Source organism: Canis lupus, chromosome 30 (genome assembly GCF_003254725.2).
Source record: "Canis lupus dingo isolate Sandy chromosome 30, ASM325472v2, whole genome shotgun sequence".
In the NCBI taxonomy this organism is placed as follows: Eukaryota; Metazoa; Chordata; class Mammalia; order Carnivora; family Canidae; genus Canis; species Canis lupus.
The window spans coordinates 33,005,983-33,029,607 of NC_064272.1; the positions used below are offsets into that span (position 1 = coordinate 33,005,983).

Consider the following 23,625-nt stretch of genomic DNA (forward strand, 5'->3'; position numbering starts at 1 on the left):
CAGGAAAACTGGAGGAGCACAGGGCACTAAGAAAGTGTGAATCGCCCACCCAGAGGCAGCTCACACTCACCCAGGGAAGAGGTGGGGAGTGGGGAGGGTGAGGTTGGAGACAACAAACCCTGCAGTGTCTCTGATGCTTTGTTTCTGGAGCTTGTGCTTGGCTTTCCAGACAGAGGATGATGACAATGACAGGAACGTGCAAGCACCCTGGTCTCTTCATTCAAGCAACATTTCTAGAATGCCCACCATGTGCCAAGTGCGGTGCTGCACTCTCGGGGTACATGGTGATGTGTACCAAAAACAGGGCCTTTAAATCACGCGGCTACACAGGGGGACAGAAATGCTAATTAAAACACTCACATTCAAGAATGTATAATTACCAACTGAAGCACTGCGAAGGAAATTTCTATAAGAGTTTCATAACAAAAGAACCAGACCCAGAGCTGAGGAGGGTGGAGGGTGAGGGAGCTGGTGGAGACAATTAGATGCTAAGTCGGTGACAGTGGCAGTTATGGCCTGCCTGGAGTAGTTTTGGAGGAATAAAGGCGGGGAGGGAAAAGATGAGGGCAAGCAGTGGCCAGTCCATGCAGGACCTTAGGAAGGTCCTGGTAAGGCCTCTGGACCCTCTCCTAAGAATGCTCTGTGTCTGAAGCACGGTGACATAATTACATCTGTGTTTTGGGGAGAGCACGCTGGCTGAAGTCTGAAGCATGGCTCGAGGGGGCTGCCGATGCCAGGACACCAGCTGGCAGGCAGGAGAGGATGGTATTTCGAAGAGACAGGACTTGTGACCAATAGAAGATCATGGGTACATCTGCAGGAGGATGGAGGTGACAGTGACAGAGGCCAGGGGCTCTTCCTGGACATTCGCTTGTGGGGTGATCTGGGGACATTCAGATGGAGACATCGGGTGGGTCCCGAGCTCAGCCAGGAGTTAGGGACTGGGAGGCACACATCAGATCGCAGACAGCGCCAGGTCCCTTCAGCCGTCCGGGCGGGACGACACAGCATCATCATGCGGAGGGAATGCAGGCTGAAAGGGCCCAAGGCCCAGACCTGCCTGGCCACAATACTGAAGGCCACACAGAGGAGGGCAAAGGACACTAGAAATGAGGAGTGGCCAGGGCTGAAGGAGACGTTCACTGGAGAAAGGGAGAGCAAGAGAGAACGCATCCCAGGAAGGTCAAGGGTGCAAACACTGCTGAGGAATCACGCAAGGGAAGACAGGGAGGTTGTGTTTTTGGAGCTGTTGAGGAAGCAAACCAGAGGAGGGGGGCTGAGGTATCAGAGAAGTGAGGGCACAGAGAAGGTGGTTCTAGACAGTTCAGGAAGTCTGGCTGTAAAAGGGGAGAGAGCCAGGCAGCCGTCAGGATCAAGCTTGAAGGATCAAGCCAGGTTTTCTGTTTGGTTTAAAGGTGGGAGATGGACAGCCCGGATGGCTCAGTGGTTTAGCACCGCCTGAGGCCCAGGGCGTGATCCTGGAGACCCGGGATCGAGTCCCACTTCGGGCTCCCTGCATGGAGCCTGCTTCTCCCTCTACCTGTGTCTCTGCCTCTCTCTCTCATGAATAAATAAATAAAATCTTTAAAAGACAAATAAAGGTGGGAGAAATACCCCAGCTGGAGAAGGACCAAAGGAGCAGAGCGGCTCAGGTGCCCCGGAGGCAAAAGGGGAGCGGGAGTGGGGCTGACCCCAAGGCCAGAGGAGCAGGGTACTGCCTCAGAAAACCAGGTGTGATCTTCTGTGAGGTGGGGGGAGCTGGGGGGAAGGCCGGGGGCAGGGTCAGGGGCAGTAGCCTTGGTAGGGGGGTCTGAAGCAGCTGCCCCCGGAGGTGAGGGAGTAAAGGCACGTTGGAGGAGCGAGGAGCGGGTGAGCAAGGACCCGACCCGACCCTCTGCAGAAACTGCCTGGGGTCCAGTGCAGGGGCTGTGCTGCGGGGCGTAGATGCTACAGCTCTACTCACATCTAGGAACAACACATTTACTACTGAATCATTTGTGGGGGAAAAGACTTCTGCCAAGTTAGAATGTCTAGCTTCTAACCTCTTTCTCTCACTGAGACAAATGTTACTTTTTTATGTGATGTGTCTGTTGTTAATGTACGTATGGGCGTGTTTTTTTAAATGAAAGCCAACGATGGTGTTTCCAGCCGAACAGACCATAATAACAATAACAGTTACCGTTTACTGAGCACTTACTGTGTGGTAGGTACTATTCTATCATCACGTTAGAGACAACAAGGGCCGCATGGCTGGAAGTGGGGGAGACAGGATGCACCACCCAGGCAGTCTGGTGGGGAGGAGCCAAGGCACTCTCCCCTCTCTCCAACAGAATCTCCTCCATGCTGGAAAAGGTGGGAGCCCGAGGCAACCTGCACAGTGTGTGGCACATGGAAGGATGGAGGGCACTGGGCGGGGGGGGGGGGATGGGAGGAGATGTTGGCTGAGGGCCCCTGGCACTACCAGGAACCTTGGAAGGCATCCACCTAGGGTAGGAATTTGGGGTAAGGATTCTTTAATGCTAGGAGAAGGTTTAGGGGTAGGAAAGAGCTAGAACTAAGCAAGGGGTGCCGTTTAAGAACCTGGGAACCAGAGAAGAGCTGGCTTAACTAAAAACCAGAGGAATCACTATTAACTTTCGGGGGGAGAGGGGGATTTCACAAAGTTACACGCAGCATTCTCTCATTCTCAAACCAAACCACAAAATATGTGCATGTGAAGGAAGCTTAATAGCCACCTTTTAATGTCTCTCAAAATAATCACCAGCAAAGCGATCAAGGCCAGTACACTTTTTTAAATGAACCGAAGTGTTTTACCTGTAGTAAGAAAGCAGCTCATCATTGTTCTGTATAACAGGTAAGCATATATACACTGGGTAGTGGCGTAAAACGTATTTTTACTGTCAGGATCAAAAAGTTTGAAAGCCACCAATCTAATTCAATACTCCGATTTTAGAGCGGAGGAACCAGAGGCCTCCAAGAAGCCCAAGCCAGTTGTCCAAGTCAGTTAATAGTAGCAAAACTGAGAACAGCACACAAGTCTCTAATAGTCCTCTGCTAATTTCCTCACCAAACCGGAATCTCCAAACACAAACATCTCTGGGAAAGCCAGCCTTGACTTTAATCCACATTAGGGTAAGTGATAGTGGACTAAGTAAGCTGATCTTTTAGATCTGCTGCCTAGAGCAAGTTCTGGTAAAGAAGAGAGATGAGTACACCAGGGCAGCTGTGGACTACAACAAAATAAATCTGAGTGGAAACACGGGGGTTGCCGGGTGTGGCTCAGTGGGCGCGAGACAAGGACTGGTGTGAGAAAGATATTTCATCTTGTTTACAGACTTTGTATTAACAAATATCATTGGGACAACTGGTTCTATATAAGGAGGCTGTTTCCATGTCCGGGCAGGTGGCCCAGGGCCACGGGTGCTTTGCTCATCTTGTTTCAACAAATTTTATTAAATGACAAGTTCTGAATAACAGATGCCTTCGCAATTCTCCATCCCTGCCAGACTCCATCTCTTTAATGAAAACATCATTGTTGGGTATTTATCATTTGTACAATTGTATTTCAATATAACATAAGATTGTAAGATTCAAAGTCAGGTCCTTGTTTCCCTTATTTGTGGGCAGAAGGTAGTGGTGATGAGGGACTGGTGGTGTGGACCTCCTCTAGGAAACTAGACTACTAGCTAGAGCAGGGGGTGGGCAGGCACGGTAGCACTCATCCGTTAAGGGAGTGGCCCCCTCTGGACACCAGAGTAATGAGCCTCCTCTTCAGAATTCAGGCCAAACAATTGGGCCAAGTTCATCAGACCGGGGCTCATCACCACTCAGCAACAAGCTCTGCGCTCCTTTCCCAAGCGACTACAGCAAGGTACAGGGGGCAGGCCCAGTGGTGAGGACGCGGCTGAGCAGTATCATACACAATACCCGTAAAGGATCAACCGCAGCCCCAAGCTTCTTACTTCAATGTGGTATCATTAATTCAGACTGAAGCTTTGGGATGACCAGCCCCCAAAGCTCATGTAGGTGCCTGTATTACAAATGCAAAGGACTGTGAGAGTCCAGAGGAAGTCACCTGGAAAGGCCAAGGGAGCACAAGCGGCCAAGACAGGGAACAGGGTCTGCGGCCTGCTGTCCTCTTAAGTACAGGCAAAACTTATGGGGACTGGGATTCTCCGCCTTGGATTTATCTCCTCCTGTCCTTGGCCTGGTCAATCTCACTTCTATTCCCTCTGCTCGTTAGCTCAGGCACCAGAGGCTGGAAGAAGAAAGAAGGGCTCTGAAACTCAAAGCCACTTTGTTGCTGGTATGTTCCCCAGGAAACATGCATGGTGGGAGAGCAGCAGGGCAGAACCAGAGATTGCAGGATTATCTGTGGCTTTCAATGATCTGTGTTCTGAGGGTCTGATGTCAGCCATGGAGGACACAGCTGCTGTACCTTCTGCAGGCCCCAAAGCCCTAAGACGACATCTGAAATTTAAGAATAACCGTTCAACTATGAGATATGCAAAAACCTTTTGAAATACTGAGTATGCAAACTGAAGAATTTTGGTTGGTTACACGGAAGAACTTCTAGATAGAAGGGGCACACAATTCTAAACTGGTAACAGGGACAATTTCTCTTCTCATGGATGATCTTGGATCAAGGCCGATTACCACTAGGCATCAACTAGTTAAGGGGCACACATAAAAGAACTTGGAGAGACTCCTAAAGCACCACCCAAATGAATGCCTTGCCACGTGTTTAATAAAAAAATTTACAAATTAAAAACAAAACCCCCAGATCCTCATCTGAATCCCCCCTCCCCAAACCAAGGAACACCAAGCTTTCTCTATAAAAGCCAGACATTAAACTTTACTGAGAGACAAGACTAACAATTCTACACAGGCACCTTTATAATGATAAGGAAACACATTACCACAATTCTTTTATTGACAAAATTCAAAATGTATAACAAATACAGTTTGGTGGTGGGGGGGGGTGGAAGGGTAACAACCATCTAATGAGACGAGTGGAATTCTTTTGGGGGGATAATATTTCACTTAATTCAAAGTTAAGTGTTCCATTTCATCAAATTGATTGCAATGTTTCTATGTACAGATTATCCCTAGCTCATGATACTGAAACAGGCCACTCATCCTGAATTTGACGACCCTTGTGCTAAGCCAATGTCCAGGGGTGCGGAGAATCTGCAGTTTACACACTCCCCAGGTGATTCTGATGAAGGGCCATGTCTGGGACCTAATGGGAGTACAATGAAGGGCCATGTCTGGGACCTTGTATACTCTCATTAGGCCATTTAGGGGTTTTATGTCAGTACCTTCAATGACCAGAAAACTAAATCTCTCAAAGTCCCTACTGCCCAACTAAGGGGGCCTCTGGTTTCACGGTGGCAGAACCCAACTCTGTTGCATGCCACAACCACCCTCACAACATGGAGGATCATCACACTGCTTGGCCTGCCCTGGACAAGTTGTTAAGGTGAATTAAAGGAGCTGATCCGTGAGTTGTTACCAGTACACCACATTTTAGGTACAGAGGGCATACCAACTCTCTTCAGTTTTTTGGCTGTAGGTGGTGACAAATAAAAACGGAAGATGCGTTACATGCAACATCCCATAAGCCACTGCTTAAGAGTCTTCACATTACCCAAAATGTGTACCCCAACACCTAAAAGGACAGACTTATGTCAGCCTAAACAGATTATGACGTTCTAAACCAAACTCGGAAAGTATATGGCTTCCCCCTCATGGGAGCCCCTGGTCCTGACTACCCACCTCAGTATCTTCAACCCCGAGGCCATTTAGGGGGTTCATGTCAGTACCTTCAATGACCAGAAAACTCAATCTCTCATAAGGTGGCACTGTTTTAAAGCCAGAGAATAAATGGTTCAGTGTCCAACAAGAAAAGGGTGCTTCAGGGGACGGCACAGAGAACAAGAGACTGGCTGCGAGAAGCTCTCTATGCCTCAATTTCCCTGTGTGTATGTAATAGGAGGATAATAATAGTACCCACCTCACAGTGCTGCTATGGGGACTAGATTAACTGAACCGTTTAATCCACTTAGAACTGTGCCAGGCACAGTGTGGTCCCGGGTGAGCATCCGCTATTATTATTGTTGTTATTGTTGTCCAGAACCAGAGAGGGGCTCAGAGCTGTGCCTCATCGCACCCCAGTTAGGTCTCCAAAGCTAACACCAGCACATACTGAGTACCTGAGGGGCCAGATCCATTGAGCCGGTTCTGTCGCTTATTCATTACACCAGATCACTATTCTCCTTCCACAGGTGAGGAAACTAATGTGCAAAGAGGAGGCTACCATATCCTGCCTCTTTCTAGGAGGAAGAACTCAAACTCAGGCCCGTGGGGCTCCAAACCACAGCTTCACCGTGGAGGCCCCCAGACTCAAAACCACCACCAGCAGCAACCCCGTTAACAAAACCCAACTAGCCAGGACCCTACGGAGCTGGAGCTCAGTCCTCTGCCTGTGGACCCTTGGTTGGCCTGCATCAACCGGAGTTAATATCAGGCTGCGGGAACCCAATTAGGCAGTAAGTCAGCCTGGAAAACATCACGCGACGTGTTCCAAAGGTCAAAGTTAAAGCTGGCTTCCCGGGCAGCCTTTGCCAGACGCTGCCATCAAAAGCTAGTCTCCTACAGACACCAGAGTTCAACCAGTGAGGTGCTTAACCAGCACTGACACCGGCTTTGTAAAAGTCCCGGAGAGAAGCCAGAGACGTGACGCAGAAAGGCGGTCGGCAGAAAGACATCATTTACTTAAAAAAAAAAAAAAAAAAAAGGAAACCTTACTCTCTTTTCGGTTTGGGGGTCACATTTACTCCAGTACACTGCCTTCCCCCAGGCAAAAATAAAAGGGGGAGGGGCAGGTGATAGGGGCTGGGGGGCAGGAGGGGGCGCCCCTAGCCGGCCGCAGGGCGCTGCAGCACCCACCTGGAGCCCGGAGCGCGACCTACCTTCCCGGAGAGCCCAGCCCCGAGGGCGTCTCCCCAGCACACCGACAGCTCGTCCCTCGTCCCTCCCGGGCGAGCGGCTGCTGTCCTCGGCTCGGCTCCAGTCGGGGCCGTAGAGGCGCGCGCGCGCCCCCCTCCCGAGCAAGACACCTCCTGCCTGTCTCCTCGCCCCCCTCCCCTCCTGTCGGCTCCTCCGAAAGGGCGCACACCCGGGCGACCAGGACGTCTTTAGGGCCACATTCAACGACGTCTGAAACGGCAGCGGGAGGAAGGGCGAAACCCCGGCGGGGAGCGGGGAGCGGGGCGGGGGGAGGCGGGGAGCGCGCAGGGGGCGCGGGCAGGACGTCGCCCTCCAGGAGAGCCTCCGGCCGCGCTGGCGCGCAGGGCACCCCCATCGGGGCCCGGGGCACCCCGGGGGGGGGTCCCCGGAGCCCGCCTCCCCCGCTGCTCCGCGTCCGGGGCCGTCGGGGCGATGGCGCAAGACTCTGCACCCACCCCCCCGCCCCCCCCGCCGCGACAACAGCCACGGTGACAAAATGGCAGCTCGGCGCCCGGCAGTCGTGCCACCGGCGAGCAGGGCCCCGGCCCCCCGGTAACGCCTCGGCGCCCTCGGGCTCGGCCTGCGGCGGGCCTGGCCTGCACGGAAATCCCAATAACAAAACCCCGGAGCTCCGAAGCAGCCGGGGAAGCGGGAGGCCCGCCGCGCCCCCGCGCCCCCGCGCCCCCCGCGCGCCCCGCTCCGCGCCCCCCGCTCCGCGCGCCCCGCAGCCCCGCGCCCCGCGCCCGGCGCCCGCTCGCCGCGCCATGGGGGAGGGGCGGGGCGGGCCGCGAGCCCCGGGAACATGGCTGCTCGTCCTATTTCGGCGTCGCGGCGTGGCCACCGGCCCCCGGATCCGAGTTGGGAGAGGCTCCGAAGGTGGGTGTGTGGGGGCCCCCGGGGGGGGCGGCCGCGGCGGGGAGGGGCGCAGGGGGCGCTCTCCCAGAGCTGTTTGTCTTAAAGAACGCTTTAAAAAAAAAAAAAAAAACCACCAACCCCATAGTTCCTCCTCCCCCACCCCTTTTGTCCCTCATTAGCTCGCTTTCTCGCTCCCGCGCGTCGCCCGCGGTGCCGCCAGGGCCCCCTCTGTCCCCTCCCGCGCCCCACCCCGCCTCGAGGCCGGGGGCCGGCGAGTGGGCAGGGACGCTCCGAGGCGAGGGGGCGAAGCGTGAGAAACCGCTCCCGGCTCGGCGCGCCGCGCCCCTCCCCCCGCACACACTCGGGGAAGTTTAAAGAGCCGGTTCGACCCGCTTTCGGGCTCGCTCGCACTTGGCCCCCGCGGGGCCGCGGCCGGGGCCGGGGGAGCGCCCGCACACCCCGCCGCGGGGACCCCGACCCCGAGCCCGACCCCCGGCCCCCCGGCTCCCCGGGCTCCCGGGCTCCGCGGCCGTGCGCCCTCCCCCCTCCGCACGGGGGGCTTCCGGAAAGTACGCGGGAAGCCCGCGGCTCCGGCCCCCTCCCCCATCACCACACCCAGCCCCCAAATCCTCCGGCTCGGGGTCGAGGCCGGGACGAAAGCGGCCAGAGAAAGGCAGACCGCGGGCAAATTGTTCGCGGAAAGTCCTGCCCGGGCGGCGGGCGGCGGGCGGCGGGCGCCCCCTCCCCTCCCCTCCCCTCCCCTCCCCTCCTCCCTCCCTCCGTGTGTCCCCCCTCCCCGCCCTGCGCGCCATAAGGCACTGCACGTCTCCAGTCCACAGCTGCGTTATGATGGGGGGGTGGTGGGGGGGGGGCCACAAAAAGGGATCTTGTTTTCAAAAGTCTCACTCAGGTTTGGGGGAGGAACTAGAGAAAAGAGGAAGCAGCAAGGCCTGCCTTTTGGGCAGGGATTCTTCGGGCTTTCGCGGGCTGGAGGGGCGACAGGTCAGCTGCGCGCAGCGCTCCCCAAACTCCCAACTCCGTGGAACCCCGGCTGCCGAGGCTGTCGGAGGAGGAGGAGGAGGAGGAAGAGGAGGAGGAGGAGGAGGAGGAGGAGGGGGAAAGGGGGGGTCCCTCCCGCCCGCGCCGCCCTGGTCCCCGCCCCGGAGCCGGGGTCTCCTCCGCGGAGCCGCCAACTCCCATAAAACACTGTTTGGAAGCGAGAGGGGAGACGGGAGCCCGGCCCCGCGTCCGAGGAACCCAGCCCGGCCTGGCCCTCCCCGGGGGTGGGCTCTGCGCCCGAGCCTCCCAGGTCGCATCCGTGCAAGTTTCCTCCGGCCGCACTCCCGCCGCTGCCCAATCAAGATCGGCGGCCGGAAGGCTCGGTCCCATCCCGGAGCTGCGAGCCTCCCGGGCCCGCACGACTCCGGACCCGGCCGACACCGGCGCGGGCAGCGGCTCCGGGCGGCTCGCGTCCGGACAAAGTTTCCCGTGCCCGCGTACCCCCGGGGCGCCGAACGGCTGCGGGCGAGCCCACCCTGCAGAGAGGCGGGCCGCGGGGCGCGGGGCGCGGGGGCGCACAGGCCCGCAGGAGCAGGGGCGAGGGGGGACGGGACGTCGCCTCGGGGTAACTTGCAACAGCGATCGCTCGAGGCGGGGAGGCGCGGGGACCATCGGTGCCTTTGCACGTTCCAAAATCCCTCCCCACCCCCCCCTCCCATTTATCCTCCCTTCCGAAGGAGAGGAAGGAGCCTCAGCATCTGGCCCGAAGGTGGGGTGGAAAGAGTGAGGGAGAAAGAGGAGGAGAGGAAGGGAGGCAGAGAAAGGGAGGGAGGGAGAGAAAGGGCGCGTTCACGAACACTACAAAGTTACAAATATGGCTCCCCCGTCTCTCGCCTCATCACTGCAAAGAAATGAAGACGCACTTTAAACTCGAGCCCTTCCCAACTCCGCCGCCGCCCCCTCCCCACGCGCTCTCCCCGGGGGCCTCGGCCCACATTTATCAGAAACTAAACCGGACTCGCGGAGCCCAAAACTTATTGTGTGTGTGTGTGTGTGTGTGTGTGCGCGAGCGAGGGGAGGGAGGGAGGGAGGAAGGGAGGGGGAAGGCGCGGGAGGGGGGCGGAAGGGGGGATTCATTTATAAAATATATATAAAAAAAAAAAAAACCCTTTTTTGTTGTTGTTGTTAGATCCGGGAGGCAGCCCCCCTCCTCCTCCTCCCTCGCTAATCTTCCTCCCCCCCCCACCCCCCCCAGCAGACGGGAGTCCAGGGAGCAGCGAGCTCGGGGGGTTATTCCGCCTCGTTCTCTCCGACCCAAACGCGTGCGCCCGCTGGCCTCCCGGTGGGTGCACACTCGCACGCACACTCTCGCACCCACACTCGCACACGCGGGAGCACACGCACAGGTAGTCACACACCAAGGGCAGCGGCGGCGGCGGCAGCCGGAACATGCTCGGATGGCATTGCAACCCCCCCAGCCTTGCAATTCATTTGCAGTCCCGACCCCCAAACCCACGCCTCCCGGGCGCCCCCCCTCCAAAAAAAAGTGCCTTCCGCCCCCCCCCTCCACCCCCCAACGCACACACACACACAAAGTAGGAGAATGGACCGACAGAGATATTTTTGGCAAATGCTCACATCAGAGGGCGTCCTGTTCCGCAGCTCTAAATGAATCCGTTTGTCCATGTCCATCTCTCGCGCTCTCTCTCTGCAGAGGCTCCCGCGCCGGCGGAATTCAATCAATAAACCCCGAACCCACGGCCGCGCGTTTTAGGACTTTGAAGGCTCAACCAGCTCCGCTCGGTTCTCGAGCCCCCAGCACCCGCGGCGCACACTAACCTGATCACGGTGGAGGCGGGACCTGCGGCCCGGCGGATGAGCGGCAACGGCGGGAGCCAATCGCCGCCGAGGGTCTCCGGGCAACAGCCAATGGCGGCGGCGGCGGGGGGGGAAGGGACCAATGGGCGGGCTGCGCAGCCGGCCAGGGAGGCTCAGCCATTTGGTTGTGGTGCCGGAGACGGACCCCTTTAGATTTCGGGGCGGCTGAGGAGCGCGGCGGCTGCTCGGCGGCGGAGCTGGGGGGTGGGCAGGATGGCGGGGGAAGGGAAGGTGACTGCGCCTGGAGGGCCGAGCCGCTCGGCCCCGCCAGCCCGCTGCCGCCGCTGCGTGTGGCCGGGGGCGGGGCCGCAGGTGCGTTACTGGGGGGGAGGGGCGCGGCCGGAGGGGTCGGGGTCGCGGTCGGGGTCGGGGTCGGGGTCCCTCGCGGGGCCGGGCTGCAGAGGGGGCGGCGCGCGGGCTGGGGGCCGTGGGGCCGTGGGGCCGCCGCGGGGCGGGCGGGCGGGCGGGAGGCCTGCAAAGAGGGGGAGGGGTCAAGGGTGCAGCGGGGGAGGGGCTGGTCATTTTCTGGGTCCGGCGGGCCGAGCCCGTGGCGCGCGGCTGCTGCCCTCCGCCTCCCGCGCGGCATCCCACCCCCGGGCTGGGCCCGCGCGCCCCTGCGCCCCGCGCCCCGCGCCCTGCGCCCTCCTCCAGCCGCGGCCACCGCCGCCCCTCTAATAAACAAGCACATGAAAGCAAGATGCGTCCACCTTTGGATGACTCCCCCCCCCCCGCCCCCCGCGGTCGTGACCCCCTCTCCACGGAGGGGCATTTCCATCTGCCGTCACATAAGGTCAGCCTGGAAGGAGCGATCACCAGGAGACACCCAGGACCTTGTTGGGTCAATAAATGAACGAAGACCGTGGATTAAGGATGGTTGCCGAATATACCGAATATTAAAAAGTGGAAAAGAAAGGTGCTAATTAATAACTCCCGGTTTTCTGGATCCGACATCCTTTATGGGTTTTTGTAGACCTAGGGAAAGAAAACGGCGCACAGTTTAATCTAATGGTTTGGTTCAATTTGGGTTGCCAAAGAGGCTCTATTTGGAGCACTTTCTCCAGGTGTTACGGTTTGCTTGCTTTGGGGTCTTTTTTTTTTTTTCTTTCTTTCTTTTTCTTTCTTTCTTTTCTTTCTTTCTTTCTTTCTTTCTTTCTTTCCTTTCTATTCTTCTTTCTTCTTTCTTTTTTCTTTCTTTCTTTTCTTCCTTCCTTCCTTTTCTTTCTTCTGTCTTTCTCTTTCCTTCCTTCCTTCTTTTCTCTTCCTTTTTTCTTTTTCTTTTTTTCTTTTTTCCTTTTCTTTTTTTCTTTCCTTTTCCCTTTCCTTTCCTTTCCTTTCCTTTCCTTTCCCTTCCCTTCCCTTCCCTTCCCTTCCCTTCCCTTCCCTTCTTTCTTTTCTTTTCTTTTCTTTTCTTTTGTTTTCTTTTCTTTTCTTTTCTCTCTTCTCTTCTCTTCTCTTCTCTTCTCTTTTCTTCTTTTTTTTAATCACATTAGTTGTAAAACCTAAAAGCCTTCATTCCCACTGGGTTACCCACTTCTTAAGGCCAGGCCTCGGACCTTGTCATTTACTAAGTTGGCTGCCTGGGGCTGTTAATAAATCTTGGGGATTGTTGTCAACAAGGACAGATACATCTTTACCTTTCCACACTGTTGTTCAGTGCTTCTACACCTTTCTTTATGCACACCAACGTGTTTTTGTTTGTTTGTTTGTTTGGTTGGTTGGTTTTTTGTTTTTTTTTTTTTTTAATTGAGGGAGATACATTGTGTTTGTTTTTCAGGCACATGGGTTCGAGGGAGAGGGAAACCAGTATGTATGTTGCAAATTCGAAATATTGTTACATAATACCAATACAGTGTTTCATTCTTGAGCATATAAAGTTTAGTGGGAGACATAAAGTGACAGAATGTAAATAAAACGCACATACAGAGTGCTCACGCAAGGGAAGAAACCGTAGCTAACTTTCATATTGTAACCTGATGGATTGTAAACGTAAAATCCTACAGCTAAGCATTTTGCTCTGTGAATTTTTCTTTCCCATAAAGTGATAGGCGGGATTTGAAAAGTGATCATGTTTACTCTGAGTAGCTGGGAAATGCAAATAAAAATGGAAAGTCATTGTTTTTATTTCATCTGGGTATAAATAGTATGATGTATTGGACTTGTTGATTTAGCTGACATATTTACCCTCCTCGGTTTTGTTAATCTTATTGAACTCAATTTGTGTAGTTGGAATTCATTTATTTTTAAATTGTATTGGCCTTGTTATAGAACATACAGGGACCCCAAATTACCTCTCTTTGCCAGAGTCCGTTGTTATTTCTGGATATGGCATTTAAGGTTGTTTTAAAACAGAGCTCTTCATCACACACACATTAGGTCAATATGAGGTGTAGGAACTATGCAACATAGGAGTACTGAGGTTTACCTTCTCTTTGACGGCAAATACTTGTCTTCAATTTGAATTATCAACCACAAATAAGTCCACACTGCTAGCAATGTGATACAGAACAGTGCCTTTCAAGAGGAGTAATCCTTTAAAAGCCAACCAATCAAATGCAGAGATGTTCCTGATCCAGCTCTGCTAAACAGCAGCAAGTATAGCTCATCTTATCTTACAAAGATCTGAAGAGGATGACTTGGAAGCCCAGACCCCCACTAAAGAGGGTGTACAGGAACAAATTAAGGTTGGAATTGAAAAAACTATGGCTTGACCACTAAACCAAAAACATTAAACTTAACAGTTGTTTTTAGAAGCATTATTATACATTTTGATAACATTCTGTAGTGGTGTTAGAAAACCAAAAGAAATCTTCACTAGATTCCAATCTTACAGAAGTTGAAATACCCAAAAAGTACATATAACCAATTGAATACTTTGCATCTTTCCAAAAATACTTTGAAAAAGCAGAGTTCCTCGCACTCTTACAAATATATTTGTAGTTTATTTCTAAGAAAATTGTATTAATTTTGACTATTTCTGATCAAAAGGAAGTCAGAATTGAATTCAGCTAAAGCGGTGCCATTTTTCCCCATGCTACTTGACCAAATGTTTAAAAAAAAAAAAAAAAGAGACTAAACCGCTCTTATATTCCTTATCTTGCAGATTTGTTTCTTAAATAAATAGAATTTCGTTGCATATTTTAGTAGTAAATAAATGCTCTGAATGGGTCCGAATATCAGAAGATAGAGTAAGAAGAGAAGCCCGTTCGACAATGGGAGTTAGGTTATGAAAGCTGCAGTCCGTAACTTATGGAACTGGATTGGATTCACACTGAGAAGAATAAATGAGATACAATTCAAAGGCTCGAGCCCACAGGGAGAAAACCTTCAAGTAAGGAAAGCTCTCTTCCTGCCTTCCAGGATATTCCAGAATATCTTCCTTCAAGAACCATTCCAAACAAACAAGCATCCTATTTTGTTCTCTAAGAGGCACGAGCAATGGGTGTCTTAGCTTCTTGATATGGGTCGCAAAGGACTGTTTCATAAATGACCCACCGTGATGCTGCTGCTACCATTTAAGCTCTTTGCCCTTGTTTGGTCTCCAAAGATGGAGACCCTCTGGGTAGCATTCATTTTTTGAGTTGAGCTAATGTATTCACAGTTCAACTTTTTGTTCTTCAGCTTGAATCACATACATTGGAAGCTGGCCATAGTACTTTTTCACCTACATCGTGGTTCTGCTGCCTGGACCCCAAAAGACAATGCTGTGGAAAGGCTCCAGCTTAATTATGTTCTCTTTTGTCTTTCTATATAAATAGCTTTTAGAAATGTAGATTATTCTTTTGAAATCCTTGCTAACAAATGTGAAGACTACTGCATTTTGATTTGAATAGCAAAGGAACTTCGAGGTCCAGGATCTAAAAAGTTAACTATTAATTCGTTTACTTAATACAGCATTGGGTGGTTTGGTTTGATTTATTTATTTAGTTAGTTATTGAAGTTATCTTTTCAGTGGGTTGAACATGAAGAAAAAGCACTGTTAGATGAAAAGTCATGCAATTTTTAAAAATAGTAAAAAATCTTAACACCAGCTTAAAGATGGTTTATTTTGAAAAGAGGGGAGAAAAAAAAAAAAACCCCAACCACAACTATCACCTGCACACTAGTTTGGAAATCCCTAGAAATGTTTTGAATCCAATTCTTAAATATATTTATTCACAATAATCTGGGAGTAGCGATAAAAGAAAGTTTGATGACCATTCACCAAGAAGAAAACCAGAGCTATACGCTCTTCTTTCTAGAATTAAAATATGATTTATAAAGGTTAAAAAATAGATACCTTAAAGGCAAATAATGGAACGAGGAGCCAGTAGAAACAAGACTGGCTAAAGGCAAGCAAGGATGAAAAAAACAGCAGGTTCTAAATTAATGCAATTAATTTTTTTTTTTAGTCTACCTGCAGTTGAAGTTTGCCTCTGAAGAAAAAAAGGTACTAAAGTCTATTAAAATATAAGAGGTAGAAAACAGACTTTCCAAGAACTTTTAATATATTTACTATTTGGCAAGTAGTATTTCTAATTATAAGCCCCAAATAGTCCTGGTTATCTACTTTGTGGCAGCAGTTATTTGTACACATAAGTAACAATTTTAAAATATAAACCCTACAGCTCATCTTGAATTAGAGATCAATTTCATACGTTCTGAGAAATTAGTAATTTTTAAGTGAATTCCTAGTTGAAATAGTGGTCCTCGGAAGAGTATACCTATAGCCTAAATTTTCTCTGGAAATCCTGAATCCTAGCAACTTGAATATAAAAATGATGCCTCCATTTGCACATGACCAAACTAAGGTAGGTGCAGGAGGACTTTTACCCAGCACAGAACACAGGCTTTGCTCTCCTGGATTAGTTCTGCCCTAAGAATGTATCTGAAATCATTTTATATGCTTTCCCTTCTACATATATTTATTCAAAAGAAACTTGAGTAAGTGTGACAAATATTTTTTACTAGGCTGGACCAACTCTTCATGCCTGTGTTATGTTCATATGAAGAAGAAATGGTATAGACGAAGCTATTATAATACCAGGCAAATAGCAAGCATGTGATTGCAGTGTGGTAGAGCTTTCTGTAATACCTAAAGAAAGAAACAATATATTCATGTGCCCAGGAAAAAGTTGGGGAGAGTCTGCACCAGAATATGTTTCAAAAAAAATTTTTTTACAAAGTTTCTCTGGGTAAGAGTGTTACAGTGTTTTTTGCTTATATTTTCTAAGTTTTTCAGTGGGTTGGACATGGAGAAAACGCACTGTTGGATGAAGACAGTCATGCGATTTTTAAAAATTAATAGTAGTTGATATAGTTGATAATTTTTGCAATAAGATAAAGTTATTTTAAATGGCAATAGAAGTATAGCAGATTTGGGGGATGTTTGTGCCAGCTAGAATTCTTGGTTGCAGACAACAGAAGTTTTCCCTGACCAATGCAAGCAGAAAGCAATTTCATACAAGGCTATCACAGAACCTAAGAAGAACAAGGCCCAGGAAAAAAAGCAGGAACCCGGGGAAGCTGTGCAACCTGGTGCTGCCAAGATGGTGTTCCTTGTATGGTCTGTAGAGGACAGCACACCACCTCCCGCAACCCCAACCTCAGAAGTCATCTCTGGACTGTGGCTGCACCCCTCCACTGCTGCAAGTGACCTCTCAGGAGCCTCCATTTTTGTGTCACTCCTTCAAGGTTCAGAGCTCTTGCCAGGAACATTTGCAGATGCCCCAGCTGTGAGGGAAAATGATTATCTGCCCTCTTTAGTTTCTACAGCAGAATGTGTGACCCTGTCGCCTATTTTAGGATTCTGCCCAAAGAGTATTCTGATGCTAGGAGACCAAAGGTAAAATCCACTAAGGTGTTCTGATTGAACAATACTGTGAAGGTTTCCTAGTAATCCAAATTACTTCCCTCTTAGCTCTTCTCTGGCTCCATACTACTTCCCAGGAAGAGACTCGCTATGGTCTGAATATTTGCACACACACCTACCCCCCCTCAGATTCACATGTTGAAATCCTAATCCCCAAGGTGATGGTACTAGGAGGGGCCTCCTAGTAGGAGGTGCCTGGGTCATGAAGCTGGACCCTCAGGATGGAGATTCATGCCTTTATTAAAGAGGACCCTCAGGGCTCCCTTGTCCTTCTACCAATGAGGATAGAGCAAGAAGTACAACTCAGAAGAGGGTGGCCCCTGATCTCAGACTTTCAGCCTCCAGAACTGTGAAAAAAAATAAATGCCTTGTTTGTTTAGAAACCACCCCATCTGGTATTTTGTCATAGCAGCCCAACCAGACAAGACTGCATCATCTACCTGGGATCAACCTAAAACAGAGCTAATACCTGAAATCCTTAATTTCCTTTCAAATGATTCCCTCTCCAAATCCCAGGCCATAATAAACAATCTATTACTGTTGGTGTCAATGGACTACTTAACTGATCATAACTTTAAGACTTTGAGAAGAAGGCTCTCCAGTAGAGATATCTGATTTTAAGTCACAAAGAATTTAGTCCTGAGGCATACACTGAAGATAGTAATAATCTCTTATATCTAATAATCTGTTCCAGCTCATGAGTAAAGGCAGCAATCTCTGGATATCAAGCAATAGAAGATCTTGAGTAGTGATGTATTTATTACTGCTGATGGGTTTCCATCTGCCACTCTGAGAACACGTTCAGGCTCAAGTGCAGGACAAAGCTGAAGTGGATGAGATTTGTTGTAAAAATTTATTGGGAGTAGGCAAGTGGTCACAGGCTAAGTAAGGGATCATAAAAGGATGCAGTCACTTTAAGGACAATTTTGAGGAAAAAATGCTGATGGTGAAAGAAATGTCAAAACCACAAACACATCAAAGAGGCCCATATTCCTGGGAACAGAGAGGAAGGCCATAAAGGATCTGCTTATAGAAAACATATTAATCCTGGGGTACTATCCTCTTTCCTCTTGCCCCCCCATCATCTCAGGTCACTTAGCGCAGATTGCTTTTCAGCTAGAAAAAGCAAATGCTTGCAAGGACTCTGAACAATGTTACAGGAATTCAACTGTTTGTGAGTTTGATTGGTATAACTATTAAACTGTTAAACGAATAGAAGTTCCTTACAAATGGCAATAACTTCTCTCCAGACATGCAGTGCTAAAGGTTCTGTTCATTGACACACAAACAGGCAGGCTCTTCATGACGGACAGTTTTAGTAATTTATTTAAATTTAACTTTGTACTCAGATGACTGAATGCAAATTGTGGCAGACTACTAATTATTCAACAAGATCTATTTCCTCTTCTTCCTGGACACAAACCTGGATTGCGCTTCCCCACTGCCCCTGTAGTTAGGTCAGGCCATATGACTCTTAGGCCATGAAGTGTTCCTAGAAGTGACGTTTGCTGCTTTGATGTCTTAAACCTCCAATGTATTGGCCGGCTGAGATGAAGGTGACAAAGAACCTGAGGAACCACATCTTATTCTTGAGGGTGGAACCTGCCTCAGCTTGAGTGTCCAAAGAGAACCTGGCCACCAACCTGTTCATTTGCTTAATCAAGAGACAACTGGTGACCAAGAGAAACTTTGATTGTACAGTGCCAATACCTGTTGATTTATTACCGCAGCCTATGCTAACTAATACACTAATAAAGTTGTGTTTCCAGTCTTAGTTTTCTATCCATTTATGATTTTGTAGATGATTGCATATTTCAAATATTTATTATTGTATTTGCAGTATATCTTTGAATTATAGGTTCTCAGAAGCACCATAAAACAGCCATAAAAGAATCATATGAAGTCACAAGGACTTAACGAAGAAAAGATAATTGTAAGAGAGTCTATAGAAATGACACACAAATATATCTCTTTCTCTCACAGTTAGTGCTTGGTTCATAGTAGGCGTGAAATAAATGTCTGTCGGCTCATTAATAAATGAGCCTCCCTCCTAAGCTCCAGGCTGACATTTCCATTGCCCATGAGACAGTTCCAAACAGCTCTCCTCAGGAACATCCACAGAACATTCCCCAAACTAATCTTCTTTGTCAGCCTCTCCCTGCTCTGGCTGCACCAATATACCATCATGCTCCTCCTCTCCCGTTCTTATCAGTGGCACCCTTGGAGTTGTCCTCTGTTGACTCACATAGCCAAAGAGTCACCTCATCTTCTAAGTTTTATTCCCCAAATATCTTTGCTCCCTTCAGCCCACTTTCTCTGCTCTAAGAGTGCTCTAACCTCCCTCACGTCCACATTGACCCAATGTGACAGTAGTACTCAGGCTTCTGGGTTTTTTTGTTTTTTGTTTTTTGTTTTTCACCAGTAACATTTCCAAAAAAAGGTGTTTTAAGGACCAACATAGCATCACCAACTTTTACTTTTGCCAGGTAAAAAATTTTTTTTCTGGCTGAGATATATAGACTATTGAGATATATTACATTTTCTTTATCCATTTACTGTTGATGGACACTTAAGTTGTTTCCATGTCTTGGCTAATGTAAAAAATGCTGCAATAAACATGGGCATTTAACATTTATTTGTTTATAGACTGTTTTAAAAATGGTAATATAAGGGCACCTGGGTGGCTCAGTTGGTTAAGCGTCGGACTTCGGCCAGGTCATGATCCCAGGGTCCTGGAATGGAGCCCTGCATTGCACCCTGTTCAATAGGGTGTCTGCCTCTCCCGCTGCCCCTCCTGCTGCTCATTCTCTCTCTCTCTCTCTCTCTCTCTCTCTCTCTCTCATAAATAAATAAAATCTTTTTAAAAACATGGTCATGTAAGGAGGACTCAGATTCAGAATATAGGTGAGTCATTTACATTACATATATTTAATTTTATGTAAACTCACTACAGTGTCCAAGACTTTCTACTCAAGTAGTTGGAAACTCTTCTGTGGGCTAGCACTCGTCCTAACATCCTTTTGTGGCTGGAGGAATGTTTCTGAGCTCCAGTCACAGTGCTCCTATGATCAGCAACAGCCTCTCAGTTTCTGGTGGCTCCACACCCCACCCCCCAGCCTGTCATTTAAACTCCCAACAAGGAGACCCCACATTACCTTCCCATTCCTACCTCTAGTTTCCAGACAAACTGGACCTTCCGCTATTCCCTTCTTTTCTATCTTTGACTATGTGTTTTTTCCCAGCTTATGTATTCTTTTTTCCCCCTACCAGTCAAAATTCTACCCAAAATTTAAGACCAAATTTGATGCCACTGCTTTTATGAAACCTTTTATGATCCACCCAAACAAACAAAATCTTTCCTCTCCTTGATTTCCATAACACTATAATGGGTAGCAGGAGGCCAGTGCTTCCAGGTGCTATTTTTTTACCCCTCCCAAAATAAATCCTTGAAGATAAGAATAATGTTTAACTTGTTTTTGTTACTCCTGGCTTATTTGAACATCAAATATTCAATACATACTTCGTGAATAAGTAAATGTTTTGAACATGGTGGGCACCCTATTTTTAAAAAGTCCCTTTGACACATTTAAATAACTTTATTCTTCAGTGTCAAGTAAATAGCAATAGGATATTGGTGAAACAGGGATTGCTAAGTAACTTCTTTATTCTTTCCAACATGAGAGAAACAAAAATAAATCCTTGTTTCTATGACCATAACACAGAAGCTTTCCTACTATAAAAATTTTATTTTAGACTTCTACCCTGGAATTGTCTTGCCTTTTATTTTAGGTTCCTACCCAGGATTGAACTGTCTTACAGGCAATTTGTAAGAGAGATGGGAATTACAGAGCTCACTAACTCTGATTTTGCGTCTATGCCAATTTTAGGGAGGGTACACATCTTTTGTTCCTTTGGATTTTGCGTTCAGCAAAAAAAAGCAAGAAGAAATGAGATGACAAAACTCAAAGACCTGAAACTATAAAACTCCTAGAAGAAAACACAGGGCATAAACTTCTTGACATTGGTCTTGGCAATGATTTTTTGGATTTGACACCAAAAGCAAAGGCAACAAAAGCAAAAATAAACAAGTGGGATTACATCAACTAAAAAGCTTCTGCACAGCAAAGGAAACCATCAACAAAATGAAAAGGCACTTACAAAATGGAAGAAAATATTTGTAAATCATATATCCAAGAAGGGGATAATATCCCAAATATATAAAGAATGCATACAACTCAGTAACAAGCAATCTGATGAACAAAATGAGCAGAGGGAGGCGCCTGGCTGGCTCAATTGGTGGAGCATGTGACTCTTGATCTCAGTGTTGGGGGTTCAAGCCCCACGTTGCATGTAGAGGTTACTTAAAAATAAAATCTTGAAAACAAAAACCAAACAAACAAGATAGCCAGATCTGAATAGACATTTTCCAAAGAAGACATACAAAAGGCCGACAGGTACATGGTGCCCCACATCACTAATCATCAGGGAAATGCAAATCCAAACAACAAGAAGCTATCACATCACACCTGTTAGAATGGCTATCGTCAAAAAGACAAGAGATAACAAGTGTTGGTGAGGATGTGGAGGAAAGGGACCCTTGTGCACTGTCAGAAATGTAGACCGAGGGATCCCTGGGTGGCGCAGAGGTTTGGTGCCTGCCTTTGGCCCAGGGCACGATCCTGGAGACCCGGGATCGAATCCCACATCGGGCTCCTGGTGCATGGAGCCTGCTTCTCCCTCTGCCTGTGTCTCTGCCTCTCTCTCTCTCTCTCTCTCTCTGTGACTATCATAAATAAAAATAAAAATTAAAAAAAAAAAAAAAAAGAAATGTAGACCGGTTGAGCTGCTCTGAAAAACAGTATGGAGTTTCCTCAAAAAATTAAAAATGGAGCTACCTACCATATGATCCAACAATTCCACCTCTGGAATATGTCTGAACGAAATGAAATCACTATTTTGAAAAGATATCTGAACCCCAAGTCCGTTGCAACATTATTTACAGTAGACAAGACATGGAAATAACCTAAGTATACATCAATGAATGAATGGATAAAGAAAAATGTGAGAATCTACCTATGACTCAGTCATAACAAAAAATAGGAAATTCTGTTTGCAACAACACGGACAGAACTTGAGGATATGCTAACTTATGCTAAATGGAGTAAGTCAGAAAAAGAAATATTACATGATCTCGCTTATATGTGGAATTTTAAAAATCCAAACTCACAGTTACCGAGCTTATCAGAGGCAGGGGGGTTGGGGGATGGACACAGTGTGTGAAGGTCATACAGTACAAACTTCCAGTTATAAAATAAATAAGTTCTGGAGATTTAATGTACACCGTAGTGACTATAGTTATTACTGCATCCTATATTTAAAAGTTGTTAAGAGAATGGATCTTGAAAGTTCTCATCACATACACACATAAATTATACCTATTTGTGGTGATGGATGCTAACTAAACTGACTGTGGTAATCATTTTACAATATGTACATATATCAAATTATCATGTTAGTGGGGCACCTGGGTGGCTCAGTCGGTTGAGCATCTGCCTTCAGCTCAGATCATGCTTCCAGGGTCCTGGGATCCAGCCCCACATCAGGCTCCCTGCTCAGTGGGGGGTCTGCTTCTCTCTCTCCCTCTACCCCTCCCCCTGCTCATGCTTTCTTTCTCTCGCTCTCTCTGAAATAAATAAAATCTTTTTAAAAAACTATGTTACTAAAACTCATACAATGTCATATGTTAATTATATCTCAGTACAAATGGCAAAAGTTTAGATTAAAAAAATATTTTTTTTTAGCTTTTTAAAAAGATTTATTTATTTCAGAGAGAGAGAGAGAATGTGTGTACACAAGTGCAAGCTTGGGGGAGGAGGCAGAGGGAGGGAATCTTCAAGCAGACTCCCTGCTGAGTGTCCCTATTTTTTTTTTTTTTTTTTTTAGATTTTTTTTTTTTTTTTAAAGAAGGAATGAAGGGCACTTGGGTGGCTTAGTCAGTTAAGCACATGACTTGATTTTGGCTCAGGTCATGATCTTGGGGTCATGAGATCGAGCCCTAGCTCTGGCTCTGCACTCAATGGAGAGTCCATTTGAGGTTCTTCCTCTCCCTCTGCCTCTCCTGCTCATGTGCTCTCTATCTCTAAAGTAAATAAATAAAATTTTAAAAAAATTAAAAAGAAGGAATGAGATGACAAAGCTCACCCATTTCATTCCTCTCTAACAATTGAAGGAAATCTGAGCACTTGTACTTCCATGCTCTATGTTTGACCAAAGAAACCTAACTTTTGCCTCTCACAGTCTATAAAAATCAATATGATGTAAATGTTTTAGGTTTACTCCAATTATATGAAAAGGAAATTTAGCAAAGATTGGGATGAGTACATTTTATTAAGCTCTTCACTTTTATGGAAGGTGTGGAAATAAAGGACAGAACCCTATAAAAATATAGGACTTTCAATCTGGGATTTGAATTTGACCAAGAGAATTTGGTAAGAGGCTCTTTATGTTTAGCCTGGCACTACAGCTAGAGTCTGAGAATAAACATAATGCTTCTTTAAATTAATTCCTTTTAAAAGATGAATCTCTTGACTTCCAGCTCTAGTTATGATTGAGTGCCTGACCTTGGACTCACCTTCTGCTGTAAACAACAATAAAAGCTAGACAAATGTGGGCATTTGAACAGGCAACAATTGCAGGCATTGAACAGAAACCAAGGCAGGGCTCTTATCCTTCAGAAAAAAGAAGCACATGAGGTCAGCCCTGCATTCATCACAGGGCTATGGAGCCCAAAGAGGGAACAGCATGTCTCTGGGCAGAGGAAATACAGCTCAGAGCACAGGCCGGCTAACACAGATGGGTTCGGAGGGCAAGGTGCCTTAGAGGAGGTGGCTGCAGAGACAGAACCCTCTAAAACTGCATGAAAACTTCCCTTTGGTACTTGGCCCACTGTTAAAGATGTATATGAGCAGGGCAAGACTGCAGGAGACCCCGGGGAAGTTTATGGGAGGCTGAAAGTTGAACAGATTTCAGAGGTT

At 48.1% G+C, this 23,625-nt stretch overlaps 1 protein-coding gene across 1 annotated transcript in view; it reads right to left on the bottom strand.

Annotated features, from left to right (window-relative positions):
• The window catches only part of ANP32A (acidic nuclear phosphoprotein 32 family member A), a 37,795-nt gene extending 27,153 nt beyond the window's left edge, over nucleotides 1-10,642 (bottom strand). Inside the window, exon 1 of the mRNA XM_025472349.3 lies at nucleotides 10,504-10,642. Coding sequence (XP_025328134.1) covers nucleotides 10,504-10,557 — 54 coding nt within the window. The 5' untranslated portion in view covers nucleotides 10,558-10,642. The remainder of the gene's footprint in view (nucleotides 1-10,503) is intronic.
• Between the last annotated feature and the right edge of the window lie 12,983 nt (nucleotides 10,643-23,625).